Source organism: Quercus suber, unplaced genomic scaffold (genome assembly GCF_002906115.3).
Source record: "Quercus suber isolate HL8 unplaced genomic scaffold, Cork oak 2.0 scaffold_444, whole genome shotgun sequence".
Taxonomy (NCBI): Eukaryota; Viridiplantae; Streptophyta; class Magnoliopsida; order Fagales; family Fagaceae; genus Quercus; species Quercus suber.
In genome coordinates, this window is record NW_027069895.1 from 571,881 (window position 1) to 592,613 (window position 20,733).

The 20,733-nt window shown below is 33.9% G+C and overlaps 2 protein-coding genes across 4 annotated transcripts; both read left to right on the plus strand.

Annotated features, from left to right (window-relative positions):
* The first annotated feature begins 7,103 nt into the window (after positions 1-7,103).
* Positions 7,104-11,526, plus strand: LOC111989694 (receptor-like protein EIX2). Of its 3 annotated transcripts, XM_065762146.1 has the most exons (3): positions 7,104-7,553; positions 7,674-10,523; positions 10,623-11,526. In XM_065762146.1, exons 1-2 carry the CDS (start codon positions 7,190-7,192, stop codon positions 9,023-9,025), a joined length of 1,716 nt encoding a protein of 571 aa, XP_065618218.1. In that variant the 5' UTR covers positions 7,104-7,189; the 3' UTR covers positions 9,026-10,523; positions 10,623-11,526. The 3 variants fall into 2 exon arrangements, with proteins under 3 accessions (XP_065618218.1, XP_065618217.1, XP_065618219.1); XM_065762145.1 differs by having other exon boundaries at positions 7,104-10,523.
* Positions 11,527-11,962: 436 nt separating this feature from the next.
* LOC112011714 (uncharacterized) lies at positions 11,963-18,113 on the plus strand. Its single transcript, XM_065762154.1, has 3 exons — positions 11,963-12,102; positions 12,398-12,453; positions 16,960-18,113. Exons 1-3 carry the CDS (start codon positions 12,073-12,075, stop codon positions 17,774-17,776), a joined length of 903 nt encoding a protein of 300 aa, XP_065618226.1. The 5' UTR covers positions 11,963-12,072; the 3' UTR covers positions 17,777-18,113.
* The last annotated feature ends 2,620 nt before the right edge of the window (positions 18,114-20,733 follow it).

Consider the following 20,733-nt stretch of genomic DNA (forward strand, 5'->3'; position numbering starts at 1 on the left):
TATTTTCTTTATTGATTTGTTTCTCTAATTTTATTTATAATATTAAATATATTAACCAATTGACTTTACACATCATCTTTGACAATTTTTTTTTTCCTAATAATATCTTAGATAGTTTTAAATTTTCATTTGCTTTGCCTTTACACATTCATCTACTTTAATTTAGAAAGAACTCCTTCAACACTTTTCTTTTTCTTTCTTACTCTTTCATCAATTCATTGCCTCTCCCTAATATCTTAGACAATTTTATCCTCAATTGGTCTTCAAATTCAAATTATATCTTCTCAAAACACTAAAATTGTGTAATTCACTCAGAAACTAAAATAATAATATCAGCTAAATGGGGGGATTTAGAATAGGTATTCTCACTTTCTCAACCTAAACTTGTATTTTCTCATTCTTAGGTAAATGCATCGAAATTAACTGAATTGGACTTAAGTTGACCGAAATACTATGTTAATGTGGCTCAACAGAATGAAAAGTAAATCAAATAAAGAGTGAAACCCATTGAATTGGTGAGTATGAAATTATGCTTTCAGTTTTCCATGCCAAAAACCTCTTCTTATGATGTTTTCCAAAGCACAAATGCATTGGCAAAAGAAAGCACAAATGATGTTTCCTTTTGTGTGATCCCATGTAGTTCAAACCTTAACTAACTGACGAACTGCATCATTCACCATGGAATGATGTGATCTTGATGGCTAGGACCAACCCCACAAAATGTGACACTACAAAAAAAATGGTCTTTAGCCGCGTTTAAAAAACACAGCTATAGACCCCAAAAACACGGCTATAGGATAGAGCCGCGTTTCTTATAGCCGGATTTACAAACACGGCCTAAACACCACAGCAACAGGTCTATGGAAAACGTGGCTAAAGGTCAGACCTGAAGCCGCGTTTTTAACCCAGTAGGCCTATAGCTGCGTTTTTGAAAAACGCAGCTATAGCCCGCTTTAAGCTGCGTTTAAAACGCGGCTATAGGTTTTTCTAAAAACAAAAAAAAAAAAAAAAAAAATTATGGGTTTTTTTTTTCCCCAGAAAATTCAAAATTCAAATAAAAAAATTCAAAATTAATCACAAATCCAAAAAATTCAAAATAAAATACAAACCAAAAAATTCAAAATCAAACACAACATATTCACAATACAAACAAACACAAAAAATTTAAAATCAAACACAAACCCTGAAATTCAAAATCAAACACAACATAATCACAATACAAACAAACACAAAAAATTTAAAATCAAACACAAACCCTGAAATTCAAAATCAAACACAACATATTCACATTACAAACAAACCCAAAAAATTTAAAATCAAACACACACCCAGAAATTTAGAATCAAACATAACGTGCTCCAAAATATAAGAACACAAACCCACTTAAACGTAATCACAATATCAGCAACACAAGAGCACAGATCCACAGTAGCATCTCCTCCATTTTCTTACTAGCTAAGCATAAAATAACCAAAAAAAAAAAAAAANTGGAACAAATTAATACATCATCTAGAAACAACCAAGACACAATTTGGAACATGCATGAATTAAAAGAGTAAAATTTTGAAGCTTAAAAATGCATGATTAAAGAAATTCCCAAGTTTTTGAAACCCTAGACTAGGAAAGTGCAGAAATTCAAACAATGTAGGGCAACGAACTCCTTAAAAAAATGGGATATGTGAGTCATTGGTCAAATGATCCTTTTTGATGTTCAAAATCAACATTTTGAGTCAATTGTTCGATTGGGCTATTTAGCCGTGACCTGAGAAAATTTTTTCTAGGGATAATCCTCAGAGGTACTGATCGAATTTTCTAGTTGCAGAAGAATGGATTTGAAAACGATAGAGAAGGGTCTATAGGTCTAAGATTTATTATCCAAGTCCAAGGCTTTCCAGATTCCACTCTTCTTGCAACTGTTAGGTTTGGTGATTTGGAAAATAATTATTATCAAATTAATATTGTTTTCCAAATTATCTCATTTAGGTTTTAACCTAAAAATTTAGGCACAACTAAGAGAATATAATAGATGCGTATAGTATACAGAAATGTTTGTTCAATTTATACATGTAGTAAAGAATATAAAGAATATTGCAAATACATTATGCCATGTCTTGTGTATTGTCGTTGTGGAAAAGGTCACGTTTACGTGTTGCTCCATGGCTAGCTAGGGTTGCTGAAATATAATAATAATAATAATTATTTTTTTATAGGCTGAAATCACAACATCCACCTTCACAATACTTCAATCTCCACATCACTAATTACATAATATCCAGATCATGGCCCACATATTGCCCCATTGATAGGACCATTGAAAGTATTTCATGACAAAGAATTTAATCAAGCGTACATACAAGCATGATCGGTTTAGTTTTGCAAATGCGATAGCTCAAGAATTATAGGAAAGTAATATTAGATTAAAATGTTCATAAGCATCCACAATACAATACGCAAAAAAGGATTTTAACGAATTAAGGACACTTTGAAAATATGGAAAGTTTATCTACAATGAGCATACAATTGGGTTCATCAATGACTCAAACGAAAACCAAACCTATGTTAATTCATCACCAAGATCATTAAAACCTATAGCAAACCACACATAATAATACCTACTAAGAAAAAATTTAAAATGAATTTTTATCCTATTCTGTGGGCTCCAAAGATTCTGTCAAAGATATGTTAAATTTATATCCATGGTTCTAATTCCACTAGTTTGAGCCCAAAAATCCAAATTTTATAAATCTATAGGATCTAACAAAACCATACCAATTTTGGTTAATTTAATTTAACTTTATGAATAAAAAACACATATATACATACCTTAACACAATCTAGTAAATTCAACTTGAAAACAGGTGTTGACAGTTCCTAAAAATTCCCAAATAAGTCTCAACAATTCCCAAAAAAAACCATTTTGAAAAACTCACGGCAGACAAAGGGTTGATGTCAACATAGACTTGAAATCTCAGTAGTACCCATTGAAGTCACATTACAAAAAACGTGGGCTATAGCCGCGTTTTTTTTAGCCACGTTTACAAAAACGCGGCTATAGGTCCAACCGAATAATTTTTTTAAAAGGACTTATAGCTGTGTTTTCTAAAAAACGCGGCTATAGCTAATTTTTAGCCGTGTTTAAAACGCAGCTAAAGGTGACCTATAGCCACGTTTTTAAAAAACACCGCTATAGGTCACTCTTTTGTGACGTTACCTATAGCCGCGTTTTCAGAAAAACGCGGCTATAGGTCCAGCCTTATAAATATGTCACTGACCTGTAGCAGCATTTTTAGGCTATAGTTTTCCCTTTTGTGACGTTACCTATGGCCGCGTTTTTAAAAAACGCGGCTATAGGTATCAAAAAAAAAAAAAAAAATTCTTCAGCTTCCCACGTGCCCTCCCTTTCCCACCTACATCCCCGCCTACCCCCACTTTCTTCAACTTATTTCTCCTTCTTTCTTTTTTTTCTCTCTTCATTCTTCACTTGCTCACTTGCTCCTCCGTAAGTTCTTCTTTCTTTCCATTTTTTTTTCTTCCTTCCTCATCTGGGTAACTCTTCTTTTTTTCTTTTTCTTTTTTTTCCTTTTTCTTTCTTCCTTCTTCACATCTGGATAACTCTTTTTTTTTTTCCTTTGTTTCTTTGGAGCTGATGCTTTTTTTTCTTTCTTTCATTTTTTTCTTCATCTCAAGCACACTGATTTGTCAATAGATCCAGTTTTTTTTTTTTTTTTTGGTTATTTTATGCTTAGCTAGTAAGAAAATGGAGGAGATGCTACTGTGGATCTGTGCTCTTGTGTTGCTGATATTGTGATTACGTTTAAGTGGGTTTGTGTTCTTATATTTTGGAGCATGTTATGTTTGATTCTAAATTTCTGGGTGTGTGTTTGATTTTAAATTTTTTGGGTTTGTTTGTAATGTGAATATGTTGTGTTTGATTTTGAATTTCAGGGTTTGTGTTTGATTTTAAATTTTTTGTGTTTGTTTGTATTGTGAATATGTTGTGTTTGATTTTGAATTTCAGGGTTTGTGTTTGATTTTAAATTTTTTGTGTTTGTTTGTATTGTGAATATGTTGTGTTTGATTTTGAATTTTTTGGTTTGTATTTTATTTTGAATTTTTTGGATTTGTGATTAATTTTGAATTTTTTTATTTGAATTTTGAATTTTCTGGGGAAAAAAAAACCCATAATTTTTTTTTTTAGGTATCTGTTAACAATAGTTTTTTGACCCTTTTTTTTTTTTTTTTTTTGGCAGTTTTATGTCTTTTTTTCTGCTTTATAAGCCATGGAGCCAATTTCTTAAAGAGAAAAAAAAAATTAAAATAAACTGTAGGATCAATTTTATGTCTTTTTCTTTTATTTATCTATTTTTTTTTATTAAATAAGATCCACGTTAGTGTAACCTTAACAAACACCACACAATTTTTTTTTTTTTTTACGAGATAAAATTTCTACTCTAACTTAATCCAAGTATATATGTGTGTCAAGCTCCCTCCTGGAGACTTGAACCCCGACTCTTATCCCCACACTCCACAACTCACAAGCACTTATACTTGTAGAGTGACTATTGTACCAATAGTGCGCGGTGGTCACAAGGTTTTTGTTAACATTTGCTTTATTTTTATTGCACAAACCACATCGCATGCATGATGAAGTTTGGTGTTGACAAGCAATAGAATGGTGGGGCCACGAAGGTGTATGGTGCGACAAATAATGGCCATTTATGGAAAGGGGCATTAGACTCATATGAGAGAGAGAGAGAGAGAGAGAGAGAGAGAGAGAGAGAGAGATATCATATATTGTCTCTGTTTGAGAGGTACTGCCACAGTTTGAAGTGCCCAAATTTGGTTGAGGGTAGAAGTCAAAAGTCTGATAACAATGATACTAATGAAGAAATCTAGAAGTTGGACATTTGACATGGTCTTACATGAAAATTATGCCACACGGTGGAAAATGCATAATGGAAAATTATGCCACAGTGGGGGAAGTGAATTGTTAACCAAAAGAAGTAAAAAAGTCTGATAACATTGATACTAATGAAGAAATCTGATGTCGCGGAAGCCTAAAGAGAAACACACACGATGCTCTCTTGATGGAACAGAAACTAAACTGTTAGTTTCTGGTAGTAAACCTCGAATCCACGAGGGGTTTTCTTGAATCCACAAGGAGATAAAACTGGAATCCACCAGAAGAAAATTTGACAAAAGTCTGTGTTTATTGATAATAGTCTATTTTGCCTCTGACGGCTACAAAACATATAAATACTAAGAAAAAACGTTTAAAACCCTAATTCGCGCTAATTAAGCGATTAGGGGACAAAATTACCGAATTTTACCAAAAATGGCAAAATTGAGTTAACTGCAGAATCATAAACTACTGACCTTAAGGGTCGTCCCAAAACAGACGGGACCTTATTCTGACTTTTAAACTAAAAGTTATTAAGGAAAAAAATGAATCTGGATCAGAACGTCGTTTCCCTTCAACCTGCCAAATTTCATGCAATTCCGACACTGTTACCCCGATGCCCCCTACGGACACCCCCCTTTGATCTTGCGTTGTGACTTCCTGCGCCCCTGCTGTTCAAGAAAGGCATGTGCTGTCTGTTCTACATCAAAATCTAAGCAGCTATGTGAAAAGTGATCGTCAAGTGGAATATAAAAGTCCATTGTTCTGTTATGAGTGTTCAATTTTATGTTCCACCAGCCATATTATATTATGTCTGATTTTCTTTGTCATCATAAGCTTGATTACTTTATTAGGAAAAAAAATGACATATAGCAAATTGCAATTGGTGACAGATAAAATGTAACTGGGAATTTTTATTCCGTCCAATGAACCTAGCATATCTCATCACTTGTGTGTGGCGAGCATTGATTTAGGAGGGTTTGGCTTAAAGCCCATATTATCACTAATGAAATCATGCCATATGAGATTTTAATCAATCATGATTCATGAGCCTTGTGTTCCAGACAAATGTCCTCTAAATGAATTTCCGGATGTGTATTTTTTGTATACTCTTATTTTCTGATCTAATTCTAGCAATGCTCATTCCTTAATTATTGTATCAAAAGCACTGAAATGGAAAATAGTTCACCAAAAAACCAACCTTTAGCATGGAAAATTTGATCCAAATATTAACTCCATCAGAGCATAATATGATCTCTACATGGCTCTAGTTTTGCAAGATCTTGAGGATCCAAATTACACGCCGTAAGGACATAAAGGAGGATGGAGCGATTGGAAGACAAAGGGAATTCTCCGCGCGTGCATGGGGGATGGAATCCCTGAAGCAATGGTGTCGCCGGTGTTGTTGTCATGCCAATACAGGTGTGGCAACAATAGCAGTAATTGGCTGGTCTGGAATATTATGGTTATTGAATAGCTGGGGTTCCACTCATTGTAGGCTTGTAGCATCCACGGCACTGCCACAGTTTGAACTTTGAAGTGCCCAAATTTGGCTGATGAGTAGATCTAAATAGCTGGGAATTAGGAAACCAAGAGCACAAAAATTACTACATTGCTCATTCCAATGAATATCCAATGTCTAAATTTAAATAGATCTTACTGTTTATATCCTCTAGTAGAATATTGGGCAAAGGTATCAACCTTTAAATGGTAACCATTCCGCAATCATGTCATTTAATGCTGAACTTAAATAAAAATTTACTTTTGTGCAAACAGATTTGCATAAACAGAGTTCCATACATGAGATTTTATTTTTCTGCAATATAGGAGTAACAAAAACGAAAGAAAGGGACAAAACGCCTAAGGTTAGACCAAAGACATATACAATGTGCTCATTGGATAAAAAACCTTTCCTGATGACTTTGCAAAACAAGTCACCGAACCAAAAAAAAAAAGGTAAATAGGTCAAAGTCCTGATGACTTTGATACACAATAAACAATTATTTCTACGCGTTAAAGCGAAAGACGGTATTGATCTTTTGGCGTTTGGCTTAAGTCAACAAGTCAAAGTCTTCATTGAAAAAATTACATTGATAAGATAATGATTGTTTTGAAGAATCACTATAATTTTTGAACAAGTCAAAGTCTCATCAGTATATATTATCACACCCAATAGATTCATCAGTATATATTATCACGAGCTAGTAGTCTCCAATTGCATCACCTCCACTACTCACACTCAGCATCTCTTCCTTCGATTTTGTTTTTGCTTTGTCATGGGTGCCTCTTATGCAACTCGTGCTTTTCTTACTATGGTTCTTTGCTGCTACCTTCAGTTTAAGCTTCTTCAAAACAATGTCAAATGAGGTCTCTTGCAATGAAAAAGATAAACAAGCACTTCTTAGCCTCAAACGAGGCCTCACTGATCCTTTCAACTTACTCTCATCCTGGTCTAGCCAAGAAGATTGCTGTAGATGGGATGGTGTTCATTGTGATAACAAAACCAGTCGAGTCACAGAGCTCCACCTAGCGTATACCGGGATAGGGGGTGAAATTAGTCGCTCATTGCTTGAATTAGAGTTTTTGAATTACTTGGACTTGAGTTTCAATGACTTTAATTGTACTCCTATTCCAACTTTCCTTGGCTCAATGGGTAATCTCACACATCTTGACCTCTCAGACGCCAACTTCTCTGGACTCATTCCTCATCAGCTTGGGAACCTTTCAAGCCTTTGCTATCTATATCTCGGATCTAATTTTGATCTCTATGCAGATAATCTTTATTGGATGTCTGGTCTCTTTTCCATTCAATACATTGACCTAAGCTCAGTTGACCTTCACAAAGAAGCTGATTGGCTTCAAATAATGAGTAAGTTCTCCTCTCTTTCTGAGCTATACTTGTCCAATTGTAAGCTTGATAGTTTGAATCCATCTCTTGGATTTGTCAATTTCACATCTCTTCAAGTACTTTATCTTTCTGGAAATCATTTCAATCATGAGATACCTAATTGGTTCTCTAATCTTAGTACAAGTCTTTTAAAGCTTTATCTAGACGATAGTTCTTTGAAAGGCGAGATACCGCCCAGTATTTTCAATTTAGAGAAATTGGAATATCTATCCTTGTATCCCAATCATCTAATCGGAAAAATTCCAGAGTCATTAGGCCAGCTTAAGCATCTAACATATCTCGATCTCTCTTTTAATTCTTTAAATGGTCCTATCCCTTTATCTGTTGGGAATTTATCTCATATGAGAACATTATCCCTCAACCAAAATCAGTTGAATGGCACCATTCCAAAGAGTCTTGGGCTTCTCTCAAATCTAGAGGAGTTATATATCGAAAATAATTTCTTAACAGGAACTATAGATGAAGGGCATTTCAAAAAACTATCAAAACTAAAGGATCTCTCTATGTCTCAAACACAATTGTTCTTTAATGTCAATTCCAATTGGGTTCCCCCCTTTCAACTTGAGTATGTCTCCATGAGCTCAATCAAGATAGGTCCTCATTTTCCTTCATGGCTACAATCACAAAGATCCCTCGGGTTTTTGGATATGTCAATGTCAGGAATTTCAAGCAAGGCTCCGAGTTGGTTTTGGAATTGGGCTTCAAATGTTGAAGCTATCGATCTATCTGACAACCACATAGAAGGGGATTTGTCGAATATTTTGCTGAATTCTACTGTTATAAATCTAAGATCTAATCACTTCAAGGGTCGCTTTCCACTATTGTCTGAAAATGTCAAAGTGCTCAATATAGCTAACAACTCATATTCAGGACCCATTTCCACTTTCTTATGCCAAAAGGCAATTAGAAAGAATAAATTAGTGGTCTTAGATGCATCAGACAATCTATTGTTAGGAGAACTTTCTCATTGTTGGAGGTATTGGCAGCAAGGAAGTCGATACCGTACCGGTACCGGCCGTACCGGCCGGTACGTACCGTACCGGTTGCATACCGGTATCAAAACATTAACGTTTCGTACCGGTTTAAATACCAGCCGTACCGGCCATGTACTGGCCATACCAGCCAATTTCGGGCAATACCGGCCAATACCGGGTGTACTGGCCGGTACAGAAAAAAGTTTTTTTTATTTTTTTATTTTTAAGTTTTGTAATTTTTGAATTTTTGTTAGGGTAGAATGATAACTTATTTGAATTAACTTATTAGTATTATTTGTTTTTGTAGTATGCAATGGTAACTTTTAAGCTTTCTATTTTTTATATTGTGTGTTTTTTTTTTTTCTTTTAATTGATACTAAAGTCTAAAATTATGAATAATTAGTTTTGAATTGAGGAAATATTTTATGGTAAACTTTTATGTTTATTATAATATATATACACACACATACATATATATATTTATTTAAAAATATAAAAAATAGCGGTAAACCCGAAACGGTACATCGGTATTGACCGGTATCCGAAATATACCGTACCGCTGGGCAAACCGATACAGTCTCCGGTACGGTATTGACTCCCTTGATTGGCAGTCTTCGATCCATTTAAACTTAGGGAGTAATAGTCTAGCAGGTAGAATTCCCTACTCCATGGGGGCTTTAGTTAATCTCCAATCATTGTGTTTACAAAACAATAGGATCTCTAGAGATATTCCTTCATCATTCAAAAATTGCTCAAATTTTGGGCTCATTGATATAGGTAATAATCATTTGACAGGGACCATACCACCCTGGATTGGAGAAATGACAAATTTGTTAGTTCTTCGTCTAAGATCAAATAAATTTAAAGGTCGTATACCTCCACAAATATGCCAACTTTCTTCTCTTAGAGTATTGGATCTTGCTAATAATAGTCTATCCGATGTCATACCAAATTGCTTGAAAAATATTAGTGCCATGGCACTACCAGAACCCAATATTCAAGTTTTTCCTTTTGAACCTTTAAAATATATGTATGGTTATGTATCCTACATTGAGAATCTTAAGTTGGTTCCCAAAGGTAAGGAACTGGAATATGCAAGGAATCTAGAATTTGTTAAGATCATAGACCTTTCAAATAACAACTTGTCTGGATCAATCCCAGCTGAAATTTGTGTTCTTTTTGAATTACGTTTTTTGAATTTGTCTCGAAATCATTTGATGAGAAAGATACCAGAAAAAATTGGGAGCATGAAAGAGTTGGAGTCAATTGATCTCTCAAGAAATCATCTATCGGAGAAAATTCCACCAAGCATGTCTAATTTGACATTTCTTAGTTACCTGGATTTGTCTTACAAGAACTTCTCTGGTAGAATTCCTTCAAGCATCCAACTTCAATCTTTTGATGCACTCAGCTATGTTGGCAATCCTCAACTATGTGGTGATCCTTTTTCAAAAAATTGCACAATAGAGGAAGAATCTTTGAAGAGATCACCAACTAGCAGTGCTAAAGATGACTCTATAAATTCCAGCTTCTATCTAGGTATGGGAGTTGGATTTGCAGTTGGCTTTTGGGCAATTTGTGGAGCTCTCTTCTTCAATAGGACCTGGAGGCATTCTTGTTTCAGATTTTCTGATGACATAAGAGATTGGATTTATGTGAATATAGTGATAAAGTTGAATTGGTTATTGTAAAGCTAAGAGTCTGCCTTAGTAAGTGAAAGGCATCATTATCTAGCTAAAAGGTACTGTTTCAAGTAATATATTCTTAATATTGTTTCGCTCATGTTAATGTGTAGTTGCCTACTTTAAATATATGATTTAATTCATTGTTTATACTTCAGGAGGTGGCACTGGTTCATGCTCTTCAAAAGGCCAAAAAGAATCATTTCCAAAAGATATTTTCTTGATCTTATTTCATCCTGGATGTATCCGAAACATACATGAACAAAATGCTACGGATTATGATTCTTGAATATGGTGTGTAAGAACTATTTATCTATATAGTACTACTAGTCATTTAATGAAGAATTATTTCACCATTAGCATAAATTCAGAGTTCAGTTCACTGAACAAAAAATAGTGCTTCTTGCACTCATCGATTCATTTCACAATGGCTTTTCCATTCCTTAAATTCCAAGAGGTCTCTCTCTCTCTCTCTCTGGTTTTAGTTTTACGGTTTTACTGAAAATAAGGATCTCCATTTCTCAATAGCAAAAATGGGTTTTCCATTACGGAACCAACAAGCTCTACTCAATTGAGCCAAATCAACTACTTTTGTTGGACTAATCTGAGTTTGGCTCTTGTTCTTTGGGCAAACCCATTACAATATTAGTCATGACTATTAAAACCTTCTTCCATTTAGGCCTTTGTTTTTTTTTTTTTTTTTTTTTAATCTGTGTTTTTGTATGACCCATTTGCTCTTTTGTGAATGATATTCGCAGGCTATGAAAACTCTTGCAAAAGCCCACTTTTGCTAGGGATTCATGCTTAAAGGGCCAACTATGGCCACCATATTATTGAAGCCAATTATGGGCCTTTTATTTATTCTTTAAATAATCAACAGGGAAAACCTATTAGAATGGATCAACTTGCTAACAATAATCAAAAGAGTATACCGTATAAATGGTAAGATTATCTATTCAAGAAAAAAGAAGGTAAGATTATCTCTTATCCTTTTTATTTTTAGACTAAAATGTTATTTTTATTCATAAACTTTATCAAAAATTTATTTTGTATCCTTAAATTTAAAAAAATTCATTTGTCATCTCTAAATTATTTTTAAATATTTTAATTTTTGCCTTTAAATTTTAGAAAAGATTATTTTTCATCATTAAAATATTGAATTTTTTTTTATTTTTATCCTTATTTTGTCTCAATAACTATTAAATAAAACTCTTTACAATGTTTAGAGAAAAAAATAATATTTTGATAAAGTTTAAGTATCAAAATAATATTTTATTCTCTTTTTTTTTAAAAGTATATTTAAAATTATTACCGCGAATTAATTTCGACCTAACAAACCAAGGCACAGGCCACGGACAAGTTTTTGGCCAGGTCATTGAAATGTGAAACAAAGAAAAAAATTGAGAGGTCAAAGATATAGTCGACGTTACAACTCTAAAGTCGACACAGTAGACTTTTTCAGTAACACCAAGGCACAGGCACGCCACCATAAAGGGCTTAACGGAAAGCGCACACTCTTCGTTTCCTTTGCAGTCAATTTCACAGAGTTCAGCTCACTCCTCACTGAACCAAAAAGATTGCTTTTTGGACTTACTGATTCATTTCACAATGGCTTTTCTATTCAACAAATTCCAAGAGGTCTCTCTCTCTTTCTTTCTCTCTTTGTGGTTTTAGTTTTACACTTCTACTGAAAATACTGTTCTCCATTTCTCAATAGCGAAAATGGGTTTTCACTTTTCTACTAAGTTCTACTCGATTGAACTCAATCTATGACTGTTACTGAACTAATCTGAGATGGGTTTTTGTTCTTTGAGTAAACCCAGATCAGTATTAGTCATAAAGATTAAAACTTTGTTTCATTTATGCCTTTGTTTTCTTCTTTTCTGGTGTTTTTGAATGACCCTTCTGCTCTTTTGTAAATGGGTATTTACAGGCTGTGAAAACTCTTGCAAAAAGTCCCACTTTTGCTAGGGATCCAAGACAGNTCTAAGTGAGAAAACAACCTAAATGATAATCTCTTCATGATCAATAGCTAGCACTACGTCCCTATCTTTCCTTCTCTTAAAGAGTATGATTCTCAAAAAATTATATCGACATACATGAAATGATCAAGGGCTCCAAGGATTTTGCGTGATTGCACATGCCTATGGATGAAGGGAATGTCTTTAAGATATCTACAAGACTGAACATTCTTTGTTAAGCAACTTGTTGGGCAAACAAGTTTGTTATTGTTCATACCATGATCATCGCTATATGTTGAATATGAAATGGATGATTGGTGAAAAGAAAAGAAAATTAATATAGCTATAGTAACAACCAGAGCAAAGACAATTAGATCTGACACAATTATACCAATTGATAGGGTTGGAATCTAAGTATCTACTCCCTTTTTTTTAAATATTGGTAAGTTACACACCCAGCAAGTTTTGAATCCAAAAACTTACCCTTAATCCCATTTTATGGGAGGAGGAAATGTCATTTCAGGTACAGCTCATTGTTATGGTAAATTTTTTCTAATTAATTCGACCATAGCATCTACTCCACAACAGTTACTACTTCAAACATAAGCATGTTTATCAACAAAATTGAGGAAAATAATTCAATCAAGAGGTTTATTAGAACCAATCAAATGGTCTACACTCTACACTACAATATGCTACCTATATTTGCACATTAACACAGACAACAGCATTACTGAAACTAGCCAGTAAACACATACAGTTCATGTTTAAAGGTAATACATGAGAGATAATTCAAATAAAAAATTCAGTCACAACTGACCTGGTATATAGAAACAATCTATTTATGTCTGCTTCAAATTGTAACTGTCTTGGATCCCTAGCAAAAGTGGGACTTTTTGCAAGAGTTTTCACAGCCTGTAAATACCCATTTACAAAAGAGCAGAAGGGTCATTCAAAAACACCAGAAAAGAAGAAAACAAAGGCATAAATGAAACAAAGTTTTAATCTTTATGACTAATACTGATCTGGGTTTACTCAAAGAACAAAAACCCATCTCAGATTAGTTCAGTAACAGTCATAGATTGAGTTCAATCGAGTAGAACTTAGTAGAAAAGTGAAAACCCATTTTCGCTATTGAGAAATGGAGAACAGTATTTTCAGTAGAAGTGTAAAACTAAAACCACAAAGAGAGAAAGAAAGAGAGAGAGACCTCTTGGAATTTGTTGAATAGAAAAGCCATTGTGAAATGAATCAGTAAGTCCAAAAAGCAATCTTTTTGGTTCAGTGAGGAGTGAGCTGAACTCTGTGAAATTGACTGCAAAGGAAACGAAGAGTGTGCGCTTTCCGTTAAGCCCTTTATGGTGGCGTGCCTGTGCCTTGGTGTTACTGAAAAAGTCTACTGTGTCGACTTTAGAGTTGTAACGTCGACTATATCTTTGACCTCTCAATTTTTTTCTTTGTTTCACATTTCAATGACCTGGCCAAAAACTTGTCCGTGGCCTGTGCCTTGGTTTGTTAGGTCGAAATTAATTCGCGGTAATAATTTTAAATATACTTTTAAAAAAAAAGAGAATAAAATATTATTTTGATACTTAAACTTTATCAAAATATTATTTTTTTCTCTAAACATTGTAAAGAGTTTTATTTAATAGTTATTGAGACAAAATAAGGATAAAAATAAAAAAAATTCAATATTTTAATGATGAAAAATAATCTTTTCTAAAATTTAAAGGCAAAAATTAAAATATTTAAAAATAATTTAGAGATGACAAATGAATTTTTTTAAATTTAAGGATACAAAATAAATTTTTGATAAAGTTTATGAATAAAAATAACATTTTAGTCTAAAAATAAAAAGGATAAGAGATAATCTTACCTTCTTTTTTCTTGAATAGATAATCTTACCATTTATACGGTATACTCTTTTGATTATTGTTAGCAAGTTGATCCATTCTAATAGGTTTTCCCTGTTGATTATTTAAAGAATAAATAAAAGGCCCATAATTGGCTTCAATAATATGGTGGCCATAGTTGGCCCTTTAAGCATGAATCCCTAGCAAAAGTGGGCTTTTGCAAGAGTTTTCATAGCCTGCGAATATCAATCATTTTTTTTTTTTTTGGTTGTGATGTGAGTCATTGGTAGTTCTTGATATTATATTTTTGGAATGATGATATGCTCTAGTTGCTAGATTTCTTTTTCAATGTTGCTACGAGCATTCTCCTCTTTTAAGAACGAGGTGGCAGGAGAGGTTGAGGGATCATGACCCACCCTCGTGTAACTTACCAATAAAAACAAAAAGATTTCTTGCAAGCTTGCATGCTGTTAAAACCTTCTAGAATATCTCTTGGCTCCATTTAATTGAAGTTAAAACTCTGTAAGAGTATTTGTTCCTTGCTTTGCTTGCATTATTACAGCAAAACATGTAATCTCAACCGGTTTGTAACCTAAATTGGGAATTTGTATATAGGTGCTTTCAATGGGTTAAGTTTGGGAAGATTTATAGATCTAGGGTATAGAGTTTTAGAAGATGAGTTTTTTATGGTGATTCAATAGAGAAAATGTGTGGGGTGTTATGGTGTTGATAGGCAAGAGGAAGGGCTTTACTTAGGGTTTGGGATATAACGAAGAAGGAAAAGAGAGAAATTTATGGTATGGCCTGTATGAGCATAAACAGTACCATAAGAAAGAGAAGAAGAAAAGAGAGAACACAGAGAGAGAAAGTAAACAATAAGGCCAAGATGTAAAAGACTAACTTGGACTCAAAGAAAATAAAACCTAAGATAGTTATGATCTCCTAGAAAATTCTAGATAAAAATAAAAAATACCTAAATTCACAGGATTCCAGAGATTACACTTCTGCCCCTAATTACAAATTGGCCAGAACTTGTTGAATAAAAACCCAAATAAAAACTGTTTCAATCTTAGGACACATATAACTAGACCTTTAAAACCCCATGACTTTTACTTCGATTGGACTTGACACATGGCCTCATAAAATAAGTCTTGAACAGTCGAACTTGTGAAGTGATAACAACTAAGTCTTCCATGGCAGCATCAAGAATGTAACATTATTTACATTGAAACTTTAAACGAAATTGATTAATAGAGTTTGTATTTAGTTCTCAGTTTTCATAGATATTCTTCAGGGCCTTGATTGGAAATTGTTGGACGGGAGGTATAACATCTAGCATTCAAGATTAATTTTATTCAAGAAATTGCTAGATCATGTTCAACTCTCATTTTAATATTTGGATGCTGTGTTGCTGGCTTACAAATGCCTGGATATGTGTTAGATGATAAAAGAAAAACTACTAGCAAAAATCCAGGTAGGGAAATAAAAGGGTCGATATCTCTTGAAGTACAAAAGCCACTTAAGTCCTCCTGTTCAGTCTCCTTATGTGGCAAGAGCTAATTGATGTTGTTTTTAATATAATGTCTCAAACTTTTTTCTGTTGCTGACTATATTTCCCAATACTGCCATATAAACCCTTGCCACACCTGAAGTTGGATGAGAGGGCTTCAACCTCAGTACCAGTTCCACCATACACAGACGTCAAGTATGTTTGATTGTTACAGAACTCGTTACATCTGAGCATATAAGCAGTACCCCATATCATATTCTGTGTACTGGAATCAAATTCAAAGTGATTCTGTACCCAGATTTGACTGCTAGACAATCAGATTTGTTTAATGTATTTGTGTGTATACTCTCACACACACATACACATTTTGAGTTTGGATAACTTTGGTGTTATAGGGAAACATCTGAAGCATGAAATCTGTATCGTTATCATCTGCTGAGTTGCTTGTCCTGCAATTGAGAAAGACCATAGGTTTCCTTTGGTGGTAACATTTCTGTGTCTTGTCTGCTGCACTTGGTGCGGAAAACAAAAAATCTGATTCTGACAGTTTCATTTGATTTTTTCTTATTGATCTTGCTGGCTTCAATAATACTTGAACTGCTTGTATTTTATCAGTTATTGTTTCATGGCTAGCTTTCATAAAGTTGTCTAACAATCAACTATTTTTATACATATGCTGCTATTAACATGGTCAAGCAATGCCATGTTTGGCCAAAATGTTTAGAATTTTCATGACATTAGAATGCAATTTATGGAATTCTAACTTTAATATTTATATAAAATAAAATAAAATTTTAATTTTAATTTTAAGATAAAACTACTGAATTTGGGAAGAGAATAAAAAAGAAATGATTATATGTCTCTCATATAATAGATAATATGATTTCAGATAGAATAAAATGGTGGAAAGGAATACATGTCACTGACTTAACTAACAGGATCCATGCCTGACTCCAAAAAAATTGGGACTAAGGCTTGGTTGTTGTTGTTATATTGTTTTGACTGTTACTGCATTATTTGGTTTTCTGTACCTATATATGTTTAGGTACAGAAGAAGTCTCAATTAATTATAACAAAGTTTTCACTGTTTGGTTCTGATTTCTTAAGAGGTTGTGTCTGTGTTGTGTGTTATAGTTTCCCGTATAACTACTAATTACTAATGATTTTTCAGCACAGTTGTACCTGAAACAAGGTTGTTAAAACGTACTGAACTCTCTGAAAGACTAAAGGACCTCATTGGTTACAAGCTTGATATCAAACCATCTCAAATACCCCATAAGGAAGCTGGCCAAGGTTTATATTTAGATGGTGAAGCTGATGTTGGTACTGCGATAGCCTTCTACCCTGGTGTAATATACTCTCCAGCTTACTATCGTTACATTCCTGGATACCCAAGAGTCGATGCACATAACACATATCTGATCACAAGGTATGATGGAACTGTCATCAATGCCCAACCATGGGGTTTAGGGGGTGAAACCCGGGAAGTTTGGGATGGCCTCAGCTTGGCAGAATTTAAGCCTGATACACAGGGTGTTGATAAAGGTTCGGACCGATTCTGGAAGATGCTCAATACTCCTTTAGTAGGTACACAAGCAGGATTGAGTTCAGATGTATTGGAGCGGAGAAACCCATTAGCTTTTGCCCATTTTGCTAACCACCCAGCAAAGGCTATGGTTCCAAATGTCATGATTTGCCCTTATGATTTCCCATTGACTGAGAAGGATATGAGAGCCTATATTCCCAATGTCTTGTTTGGAAAAGCTGAAGAAGTAAAGATGAAAAGAGTTGGCAGCTTTTGGTTCAAATTTGGGGGTTCAGGAGATGGTGGGCCCGAGGTTCCTGTTCTGAAGACTCTTGTTCTGGTGGCTACTAGGGCACTTCATGATGAAGAAATTCTGTTAAACTACAGGCTGAGCAACTCAAAGCGACAGCCAGCATGGTATACTCCAGTTGATGAAGAGGAGGACCGAAGGAGATGGAGCTAAGTGAAGGTTAGCTAGTCATAATTGCATAGCGTACCTTCTTACCCCGTTGTAGTTTTTCCTTGTTTCTTAGCTAGCAATCATATTTTTCATTCAACTGCTTTGAAGCTGCAATTACCAACCTTGGTAAATTTCAGAGTTAATAGCATCTATATGAAGATCATGCTATTCTGTGCTCAAATTTTCTTTACATACAGAGTTCAGGATAGCATACTATATGCTTGAGTTCTCTTCATATACAGAGGTTGGAGTAGCAACTGTTCCAAGGGATTGGTTGTTACTTTTCTTATGCAATTATTTGTCTTATGAAATAATAAAATGGAAGGTATCACTAAACAAATGAGGTATTCAGACATTTGCTATGATTTAGTTTCACTGAAATCACGTGAACAATAATGGACCACTCAGATGCAACTTATCTGAACTGCGTCCAAAGGATTTGAATTTGGGTCTCTGTAATCCTCAATTAAGCAGTCATGATTGTCAATCTACAATGCCAAGGGAATTGCGTGTTGCTCTGTCTGTTTATTGCTTAGAATAGCAATGCACTTGCAAGTATTATAATGTTGAGCATCTCTTACAACAGGACCAGTAGTACTACCTGCATTTGGTTGTCACTTCAGTCTGCCAAAACTTTATATTGAAATTCCTCATGCATGGATTTCTGTTCACTGCTGCCACCTGCAAATCACACAACAATCTCCTCACACTTGATAGTGGTTTTGTCCTACCGTTTCTAGATTACAAAATTAAAATGTTGAAACATAACTTTCTACACTCAACTGCAATGAATTTAATTGTTTTGAGTTTGAGTAGGATAGGGATCAAATTTATTTTTGTAGTAATTCTCAATCTAAAGTATGCACCAAGACTGAATTAGAAGAAAACAGCAGCTTATAGATGATACCACTTCCATTCTTCTAGAACTCTCATTTGCTGTACTCCATTTGAACTTGATGTTCTGGATGTCAGAAATCACCTTAAGTAGGATTAGTTCTTAACACTTTTGTCATCCATGAGTGTCAGCTAGAGGCAGGCACAACGAGTCACATTAAGTGTCCTCTAATAAGTTCATCAGTAATCTTACCTTCAAGAAAGGCTAATTGTGACGGGCCAATGATTGGAGTAACAAAGAGGTGCCCTCATTCCTCATAACTCATAAGTCTCTCTTGATTATAAAGTGACAATTTGGGACGCATGACCCTCTTGTGACAATGTCTGAGGGACCTTAATTGTTACATATCAAACTTTTGTGACAACTTTAGGGTAATTATTCAAAAATATGTCAAAGTAATGCTCGCTCTTCTCACATAATTTGATAATAATGAATTCTATCGATTATATTCATGATGGGGTTCACTATCATGTGAGAGGCTCCCAAACTATTGAATAATTTTCTTTCTCTTTATACTATTTTGATAAAAATCATGTTATTTATTTCTGGGGTAGATACATATGGTCATATCAATACATGTAAGACCGTGATTAAGGGATAATCTTTAAGGCGTTGTCCATGACAAAATTACTTTTGTTTAATCCCTCTGAATTTCGAGAAAAAATCCCCTTCATCTAAAATATTTTTTTAATGATTCAGTTTAAATATTACAAATATAAAGGTGTATATATTGTCACATTTAATGCTCTTATGAGCCCCCTGGTTCCAACCTTTAGACTCAAATATCATGATGTTTGGTAAAAGAAAAGGTGGAAAAGAAAAGACGTAGTTGATTGAAATATGAAAATGCAAGGCCTTTCATAATGTCATTCATAGAAGGAAGCACGTACTAGTGAAAACAAGTTACAAAGCGCCGTTTGGAAGTTAGAACAGTTCATTAAACTCTTCTTCTTCATACTTTGATATGAATGTAGTAAATTATTTACAATTGCACAAACATGTCCTACTACTATTGTAATGTTCAGAGGTGACATACACGTGCTGTTCCAAGTTCCAACCACATTTGTTAATTTTTCGATTTTCGTCATATAGATCTCATAAAGTTATAAAGAAATCTTAAAAAAAAACGAATTTTTAAAGTATTGTGACTTTGTGAAAATTATTATTATTATTATTATTACGCCAAGAACTACTTGCCATAATAGCTTTGTATACGATTGTATATGCGTCATCGTCCTTGACAACTCGGTAGCCAAATCGCGTAGAAATCTGTTGTAACGATACTGCAAAGAGCTGTTATTTTTAAAAAGTGGTAATAACCTCGATTTCATCATCGCCTTGACAAATTAATTGTTGCTCTGTCAAATCGTTACGGAACAGTACTGTGCATCGATTTCTGTCGCCATGACAATTCTTTACAACTTACAGCTACTTTTTTAAAGGCCTTATTATTGTCCCAAAGGCTAATCACAACTGAAAACTCTAAACTCTAATCAAAATGTGGTTGGGACTTTTGAGTAAAAAAATATAGAAAAAGTTTGTGGGAGTGTGTATTTAAACATAAAAGTTAAAATTTCATTTTTTTTAATTAAAAAAAAAAAAAAGGCTTTTTAGTAAAAAATTGAGCATTTGCAATGAGCTTAACAAACCTCATTTTTTCCAATTTGGCTAATTAATAAGTTAAACCCTCCACCCTTTCCCCTCTCTTTTCACAACAAGCTCGCCATTCCCTCAATAAAATATTGCAATACTGTACCTTCATTATTGTGTTTAAATACTTTAACTCAAAATTTTCAAAAATAATAATTAAGATAAATTCTATTGACATACTTTGAGATTCCAATGGTAACCACATTCAAAAGTTTTCAAAACTGATCAATTTGGTCCTTGAAATAAACTTAGTTTCTAAGACAATTGTGAAAATGACTAATTGGCCTAACAATTTTTAGGGACTAAATTGGTTTTAAGAACCAAATTGATCAATTTTGAAAAGTCTTTGACAAAGTTGGCATTAGTCTAAGTTTCAAAGTATGTGTAATGAAATTTTTCTTAATAGTAAATTAAT

Excerpts from the sequence above, each read along its gene's own strand:
- LOC111989694 (XM_065762145.1), top strand. The coding sequence starts at position 7,190 with ATGCAACTCGTGCTTTTCTTACTATGGTTCTTTGCTGCTACCTTCAGT.